A 17597-nucleotide genomic window follows, 5' to 3' on the forward strand; every position below is an offset into this window, starting at 1 on the left:
AGGGGGTCGTTATTTCGTGTGTGGCGAGGTGGCGATGGGAATGAATAAAGGCAGACTATGAATTATGTACATGTGTATATATGTATATGTCTGTGTGTGTATGTATATATATGTATACGTTGAGATGTATAGGTATGTATATTTGCGTGTGGACGTGTATGTATATGCATGTGTATATGGGCGGGTTGGGCCATTCTTTCGTCTGTTTCCTTGCGCTACCTGGCTAACGCGGGACACAGCGACAAAGCATAATAAATATAAATAAATAAGTTGATAGAGATGCTCTGTGGAAGGTATTAAGAATATATGGTGCGGGAGGAAAGTTGTTAGAAGCAGTGAAAAGTTTTTATCGAGGATGTAAGGCATGTGTACGTGTAGGAAGAGAGGAAAGTGATTGGTTCTCAGTGAATGTAGGTTTGCGGCAGGGGTGTGTGATGTCTCCATGGTTGTTTAATTTGTTTATGGATGGGGTTGTTAGGGAGGTAAATGCAAGAGTTTTGGAAAGAGGGGCAAGTATGAAGTCTGTTGGGGATGAGAGAGCTTGGGAAGTGAGTCAGTTGTTGTTCGCTGATGATACAGCGCTGGTGACTGATTCATGTGAGAAACTGCAGAAGCTGGTGACTGAGTTTGGAAAAGTGTGTGGAAGAAGAAAGTTAAAAGTAAATGTGAATAAGAGCAAGGTTATTAGGTACAGTAGGGTTGAGGGTCAAGTCAATTGGGAGGTGAGTTTGAATGGAGAAAAACTGGAGGAAGTGAAGTGTTTTAGATATCTGGGAGTGGATCTGGCAGCGGATGGAACCATGGAAGCGGAGGTGGATCATAGGGTGGGGGAGGGGGCGAAAATCCTGGGGGCCTTGAAGAATGTGTGGAGGTCGAGAACATTATCTCGGAAAGCAAAAATGGGTATGTTTGAAGGAATAGTGGTTCCAACAATGTTGTATGGTTGCGAGGCGTGGGCTATGGATAGATTTGTGCGCAGGAGGATGGATGTGCTGGAAATGAGATGTTTGAGGACAATGTGTGGTGTGAGGTGGTTTGATCGAGTGAGCAACATAAGGGTAAGAGAGATGTGTGGAAATAAAAAGAGCGTGGTTGAGAGAGCAGAAGAGGGTGTTTTGAAGTGGTTTGGGCATATGGAGAGGATGAGTGAGGAAAGATTGACCAAGAGGATATATGTGTCGGAGGTGGAGGGAACAAGGAGAAGAGGGAGACCAAATTGGAGGTGGAAAGATGGAGTGAAAAAGATTTTGTGTGATCGGGGCCTGAACATGCAGGAGGGTGAAAGGAGGGCAAGGAATAGAGTGGATTGGAGCGATGTGGTATACCGGGGTTGACGTGCTGTCAGTGGATTGAATCAAGGCATGTGAAGCGTCTGGGGTAAACCATGGAAAGCTGTGTAGGTATGTATATTTGCGTGTGTGGGCGTATGTATATACATGTGTATGGGGGGGGGGGTTGGGCCATTTCTTTCGTCTGTTTCCTTGCGCTACCTCGCAAACGCGGGAGACAGCGACAAAGTATAATAAAAAAAAAAAAGTTGAATGGGAGGGTACTATTGATTGAGAGGATGATAGCATATGCAGAGCATCAGATTGGGGAGGAACAGTGTGGTTTTAGAAGCGATAGGGGATGTGTTGATCGGGTGTTTCCTTTTAAGAATGGATCTGTACATGGCATTTATGGATCTGGAGAAAGTATATGATTGGGTTGATAGAGATGCTTTGTGTGAGGTCTTAAGAATATATGATTGGGTTGATAGGGATGCTTTATGGAACGTCCTAAGAATATATGATTGGGTTGACAGAGATGCTTTGTGGATGGTCTTAAAAATATAGAGTTTGGGAGGAAAGCTGCTAGAAGTAGAGAAGTTTTTATTTAGAGTGTAAGGCTTGTGTACGAGTAGGAAGAGAGAAGACTGAATGGTTCTAAGTGAAGGCTGGTCTGTGGCAAGAGTGTGTGAGGTCACCATGGTTGTTTATGGTTGGGAGTTCATTAAGGGAACAGGCATCAGATAGATAGACAGATAGATAGACAGATATAGATGGATAGATAGATAGATAGTTAGATACAACAGATAGGATGGGGTGCTGAGGGAGGCAAATGCAAGTCTTGGAAAGAAGAAAAAGTGTGCAGTCTGTGGGGGATGAGAGGGCCTAGCAATTGAGTCAGTTTTTGCTTGCTGATAATATAGCACTGGTGGCAGAATCAAGTGAGAAACTACACAAGTTGGTGACTGAGTTTAAAAGACTGTGTAAAAGGAGATAGATGAGAGTTGATGTAAATAAAAGTAAGGTTATTAAGTTCAGCAGGGTTGAGGGACAGGTTAGTTGGGGTGTGAGTTTGAATAGAGAAAAGTTGGAGGACCCTAGGAAGTGGAAGTGAATCAGGATGGGGTATGGGGCAAAGGTGTTGGTTGAGCTGAAGAATGTCTGGAAAGAATGAGTTATTTGGCAGTGCCCCAACAACATTATATGGATGCAAGGCATGGGCTTTAGATAAAGCAACACAGAGGAGGGGTGGACGTTTTGGAAATGAAGTGTTTGAGGACAATATGAGGTGAAAGGTGGTTTGATCAAGTAAGTAATGAAAGGCACAAGAGATGTATGGTAATAAAAAGTGTGTGGTTGAGACAGAAGAAGGTGTATTGAAATGGTTTGGACATAAGGAAAGAATCAGTGAGGAAAGTTGACAAGGTCGCTATATGCATCAGAATAGGAGGGAACAAGGAGAAAGAGGAGGCTAAATTGGAGATGGAAGGATGGAGTGAGGAAGATACTGAGTGACTGGGGCCTGAGCATGCAACAGGAAGAAAAAGTGCATGGAACAGAGTGGATGGGAATGATGTGGAGTACAGGGGTCGACATGGTGTCAGTGGACAGAACTAGGGCATGTGAAGCATCCAGGATAAACCATGGAAAGGTCTGTGGGGCCTTGCTGTTAATAGGTTGCTGTGGTTTTGGCACATATGATAACTTGAGAATGGAAAAAAGCAGATGTGGCCTTTCTTTGTTCCTGGCACTACCTCACTAACAAAGAAAATGGTGATCAAGTATGAAAAAAGTAATCATATTCCTAACTTTCTGTAAACATCCTCATAACTTAATTCTCCAACACAAACTAAATTTAGAACAACTATGGTGCAACTTAAAACAAACTCACACTTTCTACATGTCTTTGGGTTGCAACATACCTGAAGATGGCCATAGTTATCTGATGATACTATCTGCTCTCCAGTTATGAGATGAAACTTGGAATGCAAAGCATATTTGGGTTGCTGGCCCTTCTTAAAATTTTCCACATGCTCTGTCTGTCGCATCCAGCATGTCAATATCCCACGCATGCACTTGACACATGACTGGCCGAGTTCATATGCCTTCCCACGGTCATCATCTATGCGCCTGTAAATGAGAGAAATGGTGGTAATAATATTCTATTACAATTAACTTTATCAGCTCTGGGCCTGGAGAAAGAAAAAGAGCATGACAGATGAGTGACAAAGAAATTAGGATATCAAAAATATTAACAGAAATGATGGTAATAATTTTTCAAGTTGGAAGCCCCAGTCATGGACACAAATCCACATCAAGGCCAAGCCTTAATTGAAATACAGAGATTATGAAAGAGAAAAGACAAGAAAACTTATTTATAAATTTTAGAGGAAGTGCAAAACCGATCTTTTAAAATGTGCCATGTGATAGTTATTAAGAAAGACATGGGAAGGTAGAGAGTTCCAAAGCTTTGAGGTGCAGGGAAAGAAGTAGTTATCAAAACAGTCCACCCTTGAGTTGCCAACAGCCACACAGTAATCATGTGATGCAGCATCATCCTGAGTATTGTGTGGGATAGTTAGTGATGGGGGCACACAAGCACTCAGTTCCCAAAAGCAAAAACGAAAGTAATACATTATGGTTCTTAAACACTTGGGACAAACAGAAAAAAGGGGAAAATATGGAGAAAAATTCTAGATGGAAACCTCCTTTTTGTATCTAAATTTCTAAAAAACAGAACAAAAGAAGGAGCCAAGCAAGGAAAGTTCAAAGGCTCGGACTGGGGAGTCTAAATGTGTGTGGATGTAACCAAGATGAGAAGAGAGGGGAGACAGATAGTATGTTTGAGGAAACAAAGTTGGATGCTCTGGTTCTTAGTCAAACAAAGCACAAAGGCAAGGGGGAAGAATGGATTGGAAATGTTTAAAAGTCAGGGGTTGGTGAAAGGGCAAGAGCTAAGGAAGGAGCAGCACTACTACTCTAGGAGATGTGAGAGTGTGTGAGATTGTAAGGAAGTAATTTCTAGAGTGAAGTGGGTAAAACCGAAAGTGGATGCCAAAAAGATGTGTGATTATTAGTGCTTATAAACTTGGCCATGAGAAGAAAGATCATGCAAGGCAAGTGTTTGAGAGCAGCTGTGTGAGTGTCAGTAGTTTTGATGTAAGAGACCGAGTATTGAAGACGGGTGATTTGAAAGAAAGTGAGTAATAAGGCAGTTGAGGGTATAACTAGGGGGATGGGGTATTCAGTATTACAAATGAAAATGGTTAACAACTTGTGGAGCTTTGTGCTGAAAAAGGACTAATGATTGGGAATACCTGGTTTAAAAAGAGGAACACACAAGAATACATATGTAAGTAGGAAAGATAGTCAATGAGCATTACTGGATTACATATTAATTGGTAGGAGTGTAAAAGGTTTTTTGGATGTAAATGTCCTGAGAGGAGCAGCTGGTAGGATGTCTGATCACTATTTTCAGGAAGCCAGGGTGAAGATATGTAGAGGTTTATGGAAAAGAGGAAACATCAGTGAGAAGAGAATGGTGAGAGTAAGTGAGCTTGGAAAAGAAACCTTCTTTTCTTTCTTTCTTTTAAACTATTCGCCATTTCCCACGTTAGCGAGGTAGCGTTAAGAACAGAGGACTGGGCCTTTGTGGAATATCCTCACCTGGCCCCCCTCTGTTCCTTCTTTTGGAAAATTAAAAAAAACGAGGGGGGAGGATTTCCAGCCTCCCGCTCCCTCCCCTTTTAGTCGCCTTCTACGACACGCAGGGAATACGTGGGAAGTATTCTTAATCCCCTATCCCCAGGGATAAGAGGGAAAAGAAACCTATGTGAAGAAATATCTGGAGAGTTTGAGAGTAAAATGGCAAAAGGTGAGAGTGAATAGAGCAAGGGGAGTGGGTGAGGAATTGGAGATACTTAAGAGAAGCAGCAATGGCATGTGCAAGAGATGCATGTGGCATGTGAAAGGTGGGAGGTGGGATGAAGATGCTAAAGAAAGATTAAGGCAGGTGTTTGGGCATTACTTACAAGGAAGGAGTGAAAATAATTGGGAGATGTATAAGAAAAAGCGACCAGAGGTTAAGGGAAAGGTGCAGGGGCTGAAAAAGAGGGCAAATGAGAGTTGAGGTGACTAAGTATCAGTAAACTTTAGGGAAAATAAGATCTTCTGGAAGGAAGTTAAAAATGTGTGAAAACAAGGGAACTAAAATATCAGTGAATGGAGCAAAAGGGAAAATGATAACAGGTAGGGATGAAAACAGAAGTGAGAATGTTGAAGGACTGTTGAATGAGTTTGATGAAAAAGTGCGAGATGTAGGAAGTTTGGATTGGGTTGGTACATGAACAGAGACATGGAGAGTGGTTTGGTGAACAGGAGGTGAAAGCTCTATAAATGATGAAATGCAGCAAAGTGGCTGGAATGGATAGAACTGCAGTAGATTTTATCAAGAAAAGTGGTGCTGTGTTGTTGAATGCTTAATAAAGATTTTCAGTATATGGATCATGGTGAAGTGCCTGAGGATTGTCAGACTACAAGTGTAGTGCCATTGTATAACAACAAGGGGGATAAAGGTGAGAGTTCAATCCACAGAGGAATAGTCCTGGAATGTACCAATTAAGTTGTATGGGAGGGTTCTGTTTGAGAAGATGAGGGCATCTACAGAACATCAGACTGGGGAGGAGCTGAGTGGTTTCAGATATGGTAAGGGATAAGTGGATCAGGAGTTTGCTTTAAAGAATGTGTGAGAGAAATAATTAAAGAAACAGATGGATTTGTATGGCATTTATAGATCCAGAGAAAGCATGTGACTGGATAGATAGAGATGCTTTGTGGAGAGTCTTAAGAATATATAGTGTGGAAAGAAAGCTGCTAGGAGCACTTAGTTTTCATCAAGGGTGTAAGGCATGTGTATGAGTAGGAAGAGTGGAGAGTGAATGGTTCTAAGTGAAGGGTCGTCTCTGGCAGGGGTGTGTGATGTCACCATGGTTTTTAAATTTGCTTGTGGATGTGGCTGTAAGGGAGGTAAATGTGAGTCTTGGAAAGAGGGGCAAGTATGTAGTCCATGAGGGATGAGAGGACCTAGGAAGTGAGTCAGTTGTTGTTTGGTGATAATACAGCACTCATGGTGTATTTGCGTAAGAAATTGCAGAAAGTGGTGAATTTGCTCACGAAGGAAAAGGTGATCAGTACAACAAAAATTTACTTTTCTAATGTGTATGATATGGAATACGTGTAAGGATTAAAAAGATGCAGTGATTACATCCCTGTGTAGGAAGTTATGACATAGGAGGAATATTTTTCTAATTCTTTCCGTACTGTTTTCCACATTTACCCAGTAGTATCCTTAATCATGCTACAATCTTATCTAATCTCAGCTCTTGTGGCATTCTACTAATTCATCTTTGTCTTGAGACTGATTCCATACTTAATGGACTGTTAGTGTATGTGACTATCCTTTCAAAATGGTGCCAGTTTCAGTACAGCACAAATATGTAGGTAATGAAGATGACATGTCTACTATGCTACGACTAATTATTTTGAGTCATCAAAAAACATATATCATCTATAAATTAGTAATCATTGGAGACTATGATCACTACATTCCAGTACACTAAAGCACTGTAGAGGAAGTCAGTATTGTAAGTAATGAATAAGAGCTACTGACTCCCAGCAGGCACCTCTGCCAACTGCCATGTGATCCAGCCAGTTTCTCTCCAAATCATTGTATGACACAAAATTCTAAGCCACAAAAACTTGGCAGTGACCATTTTAAGACTCTCTGAGTAACCAATGAGACTGTTGTTTTTACAAATATGCATTAACATTAATACTTGACACAAAGAAGCAGTGAATTAAAAGTTGTCCATGAGCTCAGCCTACACAGTCTTACCAAGCCTTATCATGAAAAGTAAACAAAAAGTTTTAAATGCTGCTGTAACTATTATGCTTGAGGAAGTAAATTCTGATTTTGACCATAAAGGACTTCCTATTGAAGGAAAGGTGATAAGAAGCACAGGGATACTGGAATCCCTACGATGAAAATCAGGGTGATAATGGTTAATAGATAAGTAACTGAAAGTGAGGAAACTGAGCAGTATCTCTAGAGATAAAGGAAAGTATCAACTAATAGTTGTACACCCCAGAAAACTAAAGAAGATACAGTTGTTGAAAAAAAAAAAACTAAAAAATCAAAGCAATCAAGAGAAATTCAATACAATTCCTTCCATCCAATGCATGCCCCTGATCCTCCTGAAACCCTTCCCCCTGATTCCTTTACTTCTGACATGGTCATGATCAATGCAGCTGCTACTTGAGATAATCAGTTCTATTTCCTGTCTTCTTTATGCAGGTCTCCCTACCATGTTTCTCTAAGCATTAAAATCACCACCCTGAATACCTAATAACCTAGTTTTTCTAAATGTATGTTTCCTGGACAGTTTAAAATTATTCAGGTGGTGGATGTTCTATCTGGCAACATTACTCAATCAGCATTGGTCAAGGCATCTCCCATCAGATGCTACTTTAGTCTATCAGCTAATTTACCACTGCTCCTGAAAATTATATCTTCCAAAACACTCCTAGGGCTCCTCTCTGTATTCACCTACTATTGGTTAAGAGTCTGTTGTGACTGGCATACACAAGGGAAGCATGCAAGAACAGGGATAAGTGGAGACTCTTTTGCTAAAACCACCCCTTTGATAGTTCCCAGAGTTAAAGGGCATCAGAGATTTAGAACAATAAACAGATATTGTGAAAGTTATCTTTTTTTTATTATACTTTGTCGCTGTCTCCCGCATTAGCAAGGTAGCGCAAGGAAACAGACGAAAGAATGGCCCAACCCAACCACATACACATGTATATACATAAACATCCACACACGCACATATACATACCTATACATTTCAATGTATAAATACATATACATACACATATACATATATACACATTCATATATTCATGCATGCTGCCTTCATCCATTCCCGCCGCCACCCCACCACACATGAAATCACATCCCCCTCCCCTCGTGTGCGCATGAGGTAGCACTAGGAAAGGACAACAAAGGCCACATTCATCCGCACTCAGACTCTAGCTGTCATGTGTAATGCACTGAAACCACAGCTCCCTTTCCACATCCAGGCCCCACTTTCCATGGTTCACCCCAGACGCTTCACATGCCTTGGTTCAATCCACTGACAGCACGTCGACCCCAGTATACCACATCATTCCAATCCACTCTATTCCTTGCATGCCTTTCTCCCATGCCTCACAACCATATAACATAGTTGGAACCACTATTCCTTCAAACATGCCCATTTTTGCTTTCTGAGATAATGTTCTCGCCTTCCACACATTCTTCAATGCTCTCAGAACCTTCACCCCCTCCCCCACCCTGTGACTCACTTTAGCTTCCAGGGTTCCATCTGCTGCCAAATCCACTCCCAGATATCTAAAACACTTCACTTCCTCCAGTTTTTCTCCATTCAAACTTACCTCCCAATTCACTTGGCCCTCAACCCTTAACGCCTGAGGATTGGCGGAATGCATGTATAGTGCCATTGTACAAAGGCAAAGAGGATAAAGGTGAGTGTTCAAATTACAGAGGTAAAAATTTGTTGAGTATTACTGGGAAATTATATGGGAGGGTATTAATTGAGAGTCAAGGCATGTACGGAGCATCAGATTGGGAAGAAGCAGTGTGGTTTCAGAAGTGGTAGAGGAGGTGCAGATCAGATGTTTGCTTTGAAGAATGTATGTGAGAAATACTTACAAAAGCAGATGGATTTATATGTAGCATTTATGGATCTGGAGAAGGCATATGATAAGAGTCAATAGAGATGCTCTGTGGAAGATATTAAGAGTATATGGTTGGGAAGTAAGTTGCTAGAAGCAGTGAAAAGCTTTTATCGAGGAAGTAAGGCATGTGTACAAGTAGGAAGAGAGGAAAGTGATTGGTTCCCAGTGAATGTCGATTTGCGGCAGGGGTGCATGATGTCTCCAGGGTTGTTTAATTTGTTTATGGATGGGGATGTTAGGGAGGTGAATGCAAGAGTTTTGGAGAGAGGGGCAAGTAAACAGTCTGTTGGGGATAAGAGGGCTTGGGAAGTGAGTCAGTTGTTGTTCGCTGATGATACAGTGCTGGTGGCTGATTCGAGTGATAAACTGCAGAAGTTGGTGACTGAGTTTGGTAAAGTGTGTGAAAGAAGAAAGCTGACAGTAAATGTGAATAAGAGCACGATTATCAGGTTCACTGTGAAAGTATATCCAAAATAATCAATCAACCTATGCCACATAATATGAAGCCCAAACATCACCTGTAAGCTTGGAAGAGACTCCAGATGGATGCAGCACAGTAAATTGTTGTGCGTATATCTGCCACCTCCTTGTCTTGGCTGGTACATGGAAAAAGCCCAATTGTGATACTTTGGTTCTGCAGTAGTTGGCGTTTCACTGTGAAAATAAAAAACAAAACTCAGTCAATAAGAAAGGCTACAATGAACCTACAATAATGTAAGCCAAGGAACCTGGGAGCTATCAACTATGAAAGACTTCCCTAAGTCTGTGACCATCCAATCTTAGGAAATCAAAATCTAATCAGAAGGGAAAAGTTGCTAATAGCTTAAATTTCAACAATACTTTTATTACACTAAACTGCCAACCCTAACCTTGAGGTAAGAAACATAAACACAGAATAAGGCATTTCTAGGTTTCAGCCAGCTGAAATATATTCATAAAGATAAGGTGTATAATGTCAAAGAGTGGTAAAGAAAACACACAGGAATAAGGCAAAAGAAAGCTGAGTGAAGTAAAGATAGCCAGCATCCTGGAATGGAATGATGAGGGAACAGAACTAAGGATATTGTGTAAGGGATGGAGCTTGCAAGGGAAGTGTGTTTAGATAAAGCAGCCTCGAGACATCCTCTGGGGCTACTTACCCACAGAGGGCAGTTTCCTGGGAATAAGAGACTGAAGACACATAGAATCAGTTGAACATACAGCAAAATATTCATGATGTAACATCACTAATCTCACCATCAGTCACTGGCACTATCTCATCCATAACTTTTTCTCCTGGCTGGAAAATATTCTTCTGATATCCAAGAAAAGATTAGAGAAGTTGAGCGGCAGTTTTCTCTTAACTCATCCTCTTATATCCAGAGAAAATTGTTTTTAACAGAATCTCACATTTATCTTATGCCTGAGAGCAAGCTGAGGAACTTATAATAATCATTTGGTACGGGACACAGTGTAATAGAAGCCACACAATCACTATCTAGTAGAAAAAAATCTTGATTAGGTGGAGATAACCGTGAACTAAAAGTAAATAGTCATATATAATAAAGCTTTGTATTTGTTCATTAGTAAACAACTATTTTACAAGCATTAACTATTACTGCTCTCCTAAATAAGCTATGTTGGCATGACTGATTTTTCAGGTGAGCAGTCAGCTGCTCTCCTACATTCTGCTTGCATTCAGCAATGAGAGGAAAAAAGATTAATAATAAAGAAAAATTTTAAATCTTAACTAAAAATGCTGAAATTCTACAGGATTATACAATAAATAGCTTTGCAATCAAGATTAAAGTGCACCTAGCTAATATGCAAAAGTCAGTGAAAATCAAAGTATTGATTTCATACGTCATAAAACCAATGATACTTTCACCTCTAGCATTAGGCAGAAATAATAGGTAAGAATATTAGGCAAAAGCGTTATGTAGTAGAAGTCAGTAGGAACATTAGGTAGGAGGCTCTGCAACATTCCTAGATTTGCCCCCTTCAATTGGCCTGTTAAGGATAAAACACTAAAGGTTAGGAAGTGGCACTGAAGTTCCAGATGGGAACAGGCATCAGAGATATAGATAGATAGATAGACAGACAGATAAATAAAAATCAAATATCAAAATTTTACCGTTATAATCTAGACTCATTCTTTCAATATGAAATGTCATTCTTGAGGTAAAGCACTTATCAGCTATAAAATCTATGAATGAGGTATATACCACAAATTTGCTTACCTCTGAAAAGTTCAAATGCTATCAAATCAGTGGCCTTATTTTTGAAATTGTTAATAGACAATAATAATTGTTCACACAACCCCTCCAAAACTACTTGATCCATCTAGAAGAACTGAGGTCAACTGTGACTTTCATAAATAATTCTAAAGACAAAACAGCAATGCTTTCAAGAATAAGCATCAAGACTTCATTTAACCATGGAAAGAATACAGATTCATCTTAGCATCAAATCAACTATTTCCTTTTATTTTCATACCTTCCTATCTAGTTATTTTCTTTACCAAACTATTTATCTATCATCTTTCACCATTTTCTCATTTAGATGGTAAAGATCAAGTTCATACAGACTCTCACATTCATTATAAGTAATTCAAACTCTCACCTTACATTCAGTGTGTTAAGGCAAAAGGTTTTCAAGATCATGACAGAGCTTATTAATCACACTCTTTCCAATAAACTAATCTGTCAGCACCCTCTTCTGCTCTCTCAACCACACTCTTTTTATTACCACACAACTCTCTTACCCTTTCATTACTTACTCGATCAAACCACCTCACACCACATATTGTCCTCAAACATCTATTTCCAGCACATCTACCCTCCTCCGCACAACTCTATCTATAGCCCACGCCTCGCTACCATATAACATTGTTGGAACCACTATTCCTTCAAACATACCCATTTTTGCTTTCCAAGATAACGTTCTTGACTTCCACACATTTTTCAACGCTCCCAGAATTTTCGCTCCCTTCCACACCCTATAATTCACTTCCACTTCCATGGTTCCATCCACTGCCAAATCCACTCCCAGATATCTAAAAACTTCATTTCCTCCAGTTTAACTCCATTCAAACATACCTCCCAATTGACTTGTCCCTCAACCCTACTGTACCTAATAACCTTGCCCTTATTCACATTTACTCTCAGCTTTCTTCTTTCACACACTTTACCAAACTCAGTCACCAGCTTTTGCAGTTTCTCACATGAATCAGCCAGCAGGGCTGTATCACCAGCGAACAACAACTGACTCACTTCCCAAGCTCTCTCATCCACAATAGAATGCATACTTGAACCTCTTTCCAAAACTCTTGCATTCACCTCCCTAACAACCCCATCCATAAACAAATTAAACAACCATGGAGACATCACGCACCCCTGTTGCAAACCAACATTCACTGAGAACCAATCACTTTCCTATCTTCCTACAAGCACACATGCCTTACATCCCCGATAAAAACTTCTCACTGCTTCTAACAACTTACCTTCCACACCATATATTCTTAATACCTTCCACAGAGCATCTCTATCAACTCTATCATATGCCTTCTCCAGATCCATAAATGCTACATACAAATCCATTTGCTTTTCCAAGTATTTCTCACATACATTATTCAAAGCAAACACCTGGTCCACACATCCTCAACCACTTCTGAAACCACACTGCTCTTCCCTAATCTGATGCTCTGTACATGCCTTCACCCTCTTAATCAAAACCCTCCCATATAATTTCCCAGGAATTACCTCTGTAATTTGGGCACTCACTTTTATCCCCTTTGCCTTTGTACAATGGCACTATGCAAGCATTCCACCAGTCCTGAAGCACCTCACCATGAGTCATGTTAGAAGCAGTGAAAAGTTTTTAATCAAGGATGTAAGGCATGTGTAAATGTAGGAAGAGAGGAAAGTGATTGGTTTTCAGTAAATGTAGGTTTGTGGCAGGGGTGTGTGATGTCTCCATGGTTGTTTAATTTGTTTATGGATGGGGTTGTTAGGGAGGTGAATGCAAGAGTTTTGGAAAGAGGGGCAAGTATGCAGTCAGTTGGGGATGAGAGAGCTTGGGAAGTGAGTCAGTTGTTGTTCGCTGATGATACAGTGCTGGTAGCTGATTCATGTGAGAAACTGGAGAAACTGGTGACTGAGTTCGGTAAAGTGTGTGAAAGAAGAAAGTTAAGAGTAAATGTGAATAAGAGCAAGGTTATTAGGTACAGTAGGGTTGAGGGTCAAGTCGATTGGGAGGTAAGTTTGAATGGAGAAAAACTGGAGGAAGTAAAGTGTTTTAGATATCTGGGAGTGGATCTGGCAGCGGATGGAACAATGGAAGCGGAAGTGAGTCACAGGGTGGGGGAGGGGGCGAAAATCCTGGGAGCCTTGAAGAGTGTGTGGAAGTCGAGAACATTATCTCCGAAAGCAAAAATGGCTATGTTTGAAGGAATAGTGGTTCCAACAATGTTGTATGGTTGCGAGGTGTGGGCTATGGATAGAATAGTGCACAAGAGGGTGGATGTGCTGGGAATGAGATGTTTGAGGACAATATGTGGTGTGAGGTGGTTTGATCGAGTAAGTAATGAAAGGGTAAGAGAGATGTGTGTTTATAAGAAGAGTGTGGTTGAGAGAGCAGAAGAGGGTGTTCTGAAATGGTTTGGGCACATGGAGAGAATGAGTGAGGAAAGATTGACCAAGAGGATATATGTGTCGGAGGTGGAGGGAACGAGGAGAAGTGGGAGACCAAACTGGAGGTGGAAAGATGGAGTGAAAAAGATTTTGTGTGATCGGGGCCTGAGCATGCAGGAGGGTGAAAGGCGGGCAAGGAATAGAGTGAATTGGATCGATGTGGTATACTGGGGTCGACGTGCTGTCAATGGATTGAATCAGGGCATGTGAAGCGTCTGGGGTAAACCATGGAAAGTTCTGTGGGGCCTGGATGTGGAAAGGGAGCTGTGGTTTCAGGTATTATTGCATGACAGCTTGAGACTGAGTGTGAACGAATGGGGCCTTTGTTGTCTTTTCCTAGCACTACCTCGCACACATAAGGGGGAGGGGGATGTTATTCCATGTCTGGCGGGGTGGCGATGGGAATGAATAAAGGCAGTGTGAATTGTGTGCATGTGTATATATGTATATGTCTGTGTGTGTATATATATATGTAAAATGAGATGTATGGGTATGTATATTTGCCTGTGGGGACGTATATGTATATACGTGTGTATGGTGGTGGGTTGGGCCATTTCTTTCGTCTGTTTCCTTGCGCTACCTCGCAAACACGGGAGACAGTGACAAAGCAAAATAAAAAATAATAATTTGCATGTGTGGACGTGTATGTGGGTGGGTTGGGCCATTCTTTCGTCTGTTTCCTTGCGCTACCTCGCTAACGCAGGAGACAGCTACAAAGCAAAATAAATATATAAATAAATAAATAACTTTACCAACCAGTCAACAACACAGTCACCCCCTTTTTTACTAAATTCCGCTGCAATACCATCCAAACCTGCTGCCTTGCCGGCTTTCATCTCCCGCAAAGCTTTTACTACCTCCTCTCTGTTTACCATATCATTCTCCCTAACCCTCTCACTTTGCACACCACCTCGACCAAAACACCCTATATCTGCCACTCTATCAACAAACACATTCAACAAACCTTCAAAATACTCACTACATCTCCTTCTCACATCACCACTACTTGTTATCACCTCCCCATTTGCCCCCTTCACTGATGTTCCCATTTGTTCGTTTGTCTTAAGCACTTTATTTACCTCTTTCCAAAACATCTTTTTATTCTTATTCATTTATTATACTTTGTCGCTGTCACCCGCATTAGCGAGGTAGTGCAGGGAAACAGACGAAAGAATGGCCCAACCCCTCACATACACATGTACATACACGTCCACACACGCACATATAAATACCTATACATCTCAACATATACATATATATACACACACAGACATATACATATATACACATGTACATAATTCATACTGACTGCCCATATTCATTCCTGTCGCCACCCCGCCACACATGAAATGAAAGCCCCCTTTACCCGCATGTGCACAAGGTAGTGCTAGGAAAAAAACAAAGGCCACATTCGTTCGCACTCAGTCTCTAGCTGTCATGTACAATGCACCGAAACCACGGCTCCCTTTCCACATCCAGGCCCCACAAAGCTTTCCATGGTTTACCCCAGACGCTTCACATGCCCTGGTTCAATCCACTGACAGCACGTCGACCCCGGTATACCACATCGTTCCAATTCACTCTATTCCTTGCACGCCTTTCACCCTCCTGCATGTTCAGGCCCCGATCACTCAAAATCTTTTTCACTACATCTCTCCACCTCCAATTTTGTCTCCCATTTCTTCTCATTCCCTCCATCTCTGACACATATATCCTCTTGGTCAATTTTTCCTCACTCATTCTCTCCATGTGACCAAACTATTTCAAAACACCCTCTTCTGCTCTCTCAACCACACTCTCTTTACTACCACACATCTCTCTTACCCTTTCATTACTTACTCGATCAAACCACCTCACACTACATATTGTCCTTAAACATCTCATTTCTAGCACATCCCTAAAATTTAATGGTACTCTCTCACCCCAACTCTCATTTGCCCACTTTTTTGCTTCTTGCACCTTTCTCTTGACCTCCTGCCTCTTTCTTTTATAGATCTCCCAGTCATTTGCATTATTTCCCTGCAAAAACTGTCCAAATGTCTCTCTCTTCTCTTTCACTGATAACCTTACTTCTTCATCCCACCCCTCACTACCCTTTCTAATCTGCCCACCTCCGATGCTTCTCATGCCACAAACATCTTTTGCACAAGCCATTACTGCTTCCCTAAATACATCCCATTTCTCCCCCACTATTTATCATACTTTGTCACTGCCTCCCGCATTAGCAAGGTAGCGCAAGGAAACAGATGAAAGAATAGCCCAACCAACCCACATACGCATGTATATACATACACGTCCACACACGCACATATACATACCAATACATTTTAATGTGTACATATATATATATACACAGATATATACATATATACACATGTACATAATTCATACTTGCTGCCTTTATTCATTCCCGTCGCCACCCCGCCACACATGAAATGACACCCCCCTCCCCCTGCAAGCACGCAAGGTAGTGCCAGGAAAAGACAACAAAGGCCACATTCATTCACACTCAGTCTCTAGCTGTCATGTGTTATGCAGTGAAACCACAGCTCCTTTTCCACATCCAGGCCCCACAAAACTTTCCATGGTTTACTCCAAATGCTTCACATGCCCTGGTTGAATCCATTGACAGCATGTCGACCCCAGTATACCACATCGTACCAATCCACTCCATTCCTTGCATGACTTTCACCCTCCTGCATGTTCAGGCCCTGAATACTCAAAATCTTTTTCACTCCATCCTTCCACCTCCAATTTCGTCTCCCATTTCTCCTCGTTCCCTCCACCTCTGACATATATATCCTCTATGTCAATCTTTCCTCACTCATTCTCTCCATGTGACCAAACCATTTCAAAACACCCTCTTCTGCTCTCAAAACCACACTAGAATCATTACCACACATCTCTCTTACCCTTTCATCACTCACTTGATCAAACCACCTCACACCACATGTTGTCCTCAAACATCTCATTTCCAGCACATCCACCCTGCTCCACACAACCCAATCTATAGCCCACGCCTTGCAACCGTATATACCATTGTTGGAAACACTATTCCTTCAAACACCCATTTTTGCTTTCTGAGATAATGGTCTCGCCTTCCACACATTTTTCAACGCTCCCAGATCTTTCGCCCCCTCCCCCATCCTGTGACTCACTTCTGCTTCCATGGTTCCATCCCCTGCCAAATCCACTCCCAGATATCTAAAGCACTGCACTTCCTCCAGTTTTACTCCATTCAAACTTACCTCCCAATTGACTTGTCCCTCAACCCTACTGTACCTAATAATCTTGCTCTTATTCACATTTACTCTTAGCTTTCTTCTTTCACACACTTTACCAAACTCAGTCACCAGCTTCTGCAGTTTCTCACCCAAATCAGCCTCCAGTGCTGTATCATCAGCAAACAACAACTGACTAACTTCCCAAGCCCTCTCACCCACAAAAGATTGTATACTTGTCCCTCTCCACAAAGCTTTTGCATTCACCTCCCTAAAACCCAAATCCATTAACAAATCAAATGACCATGGAGACATCACGCACCCCTGCCGCAAACCGCCAATCACTTTCCTCTCTTCCAACTCATACACATATATCATCTACTTATTTCTTACGCTAGGAAAGGACAAGAGGCCACATTCATGCACACTCAGTCTCTAGTTATGTGTAATGCAACGAAACCACAGCTCCCTTTTCACATCCAGGCCACACAAAACTTTCCATGGTTTACCCCAGACGCTTCACATGCCCTAGTTCAATCTATTGACAGCACATCGACCCCAATATACCACATCGCTCCAATTCACTCTATTCCTTGCACGCCTCTCACCCTCCTCTATGTTCAGGCCCCGATCACTCAAAA

General features: G+C 41.5%; 1 protein-coding gene across 4 annotated transcripts in view; it reads right to left on the bottom strand.

Moving 5' to 3' along the window:
- LOC139765716 (probable phosphorylase b kinase regulatory subunit beta) overlaps positions 1-17597 on the bottom strand; it is a 217915-nt gene that overhangs the window by 191862 nt on the left and 8456 nt on the right. For all 4 annotated transcript variants that reach the window (XM_071693507.1, XM_071693508.1, XM_071693511.1 and 1 more), the window contains exons 3-4: positions 9584-9719; positions 3191-3398 (exon numbers count right to left, since the gene is read on the bottom strand). In XM_071693507.1, coding sequence (XP_071549608.1) covers positions 3191-3398; positions 9584-9719 — 344 coding nt within the window. The remainder of the gene's footprint in view (positions 1-3190; positions 3399-9583; positions 9720-17597) is intronic.

Source organism: Panulirus ornatus, chromosome 55 (genome assembly GCF_036320965.1).
Source record: "Panulirus ornatus isolate Po-2019 chromosome 55, ASM3632096v1, whole genome shotgun sequence".
Lineage (NCBI taxonomy): Eukaryota > Metazoa > Arthropoda > Malacostraca > Decapoda > Palinuridae > Panulirus > Panulirus ornatus.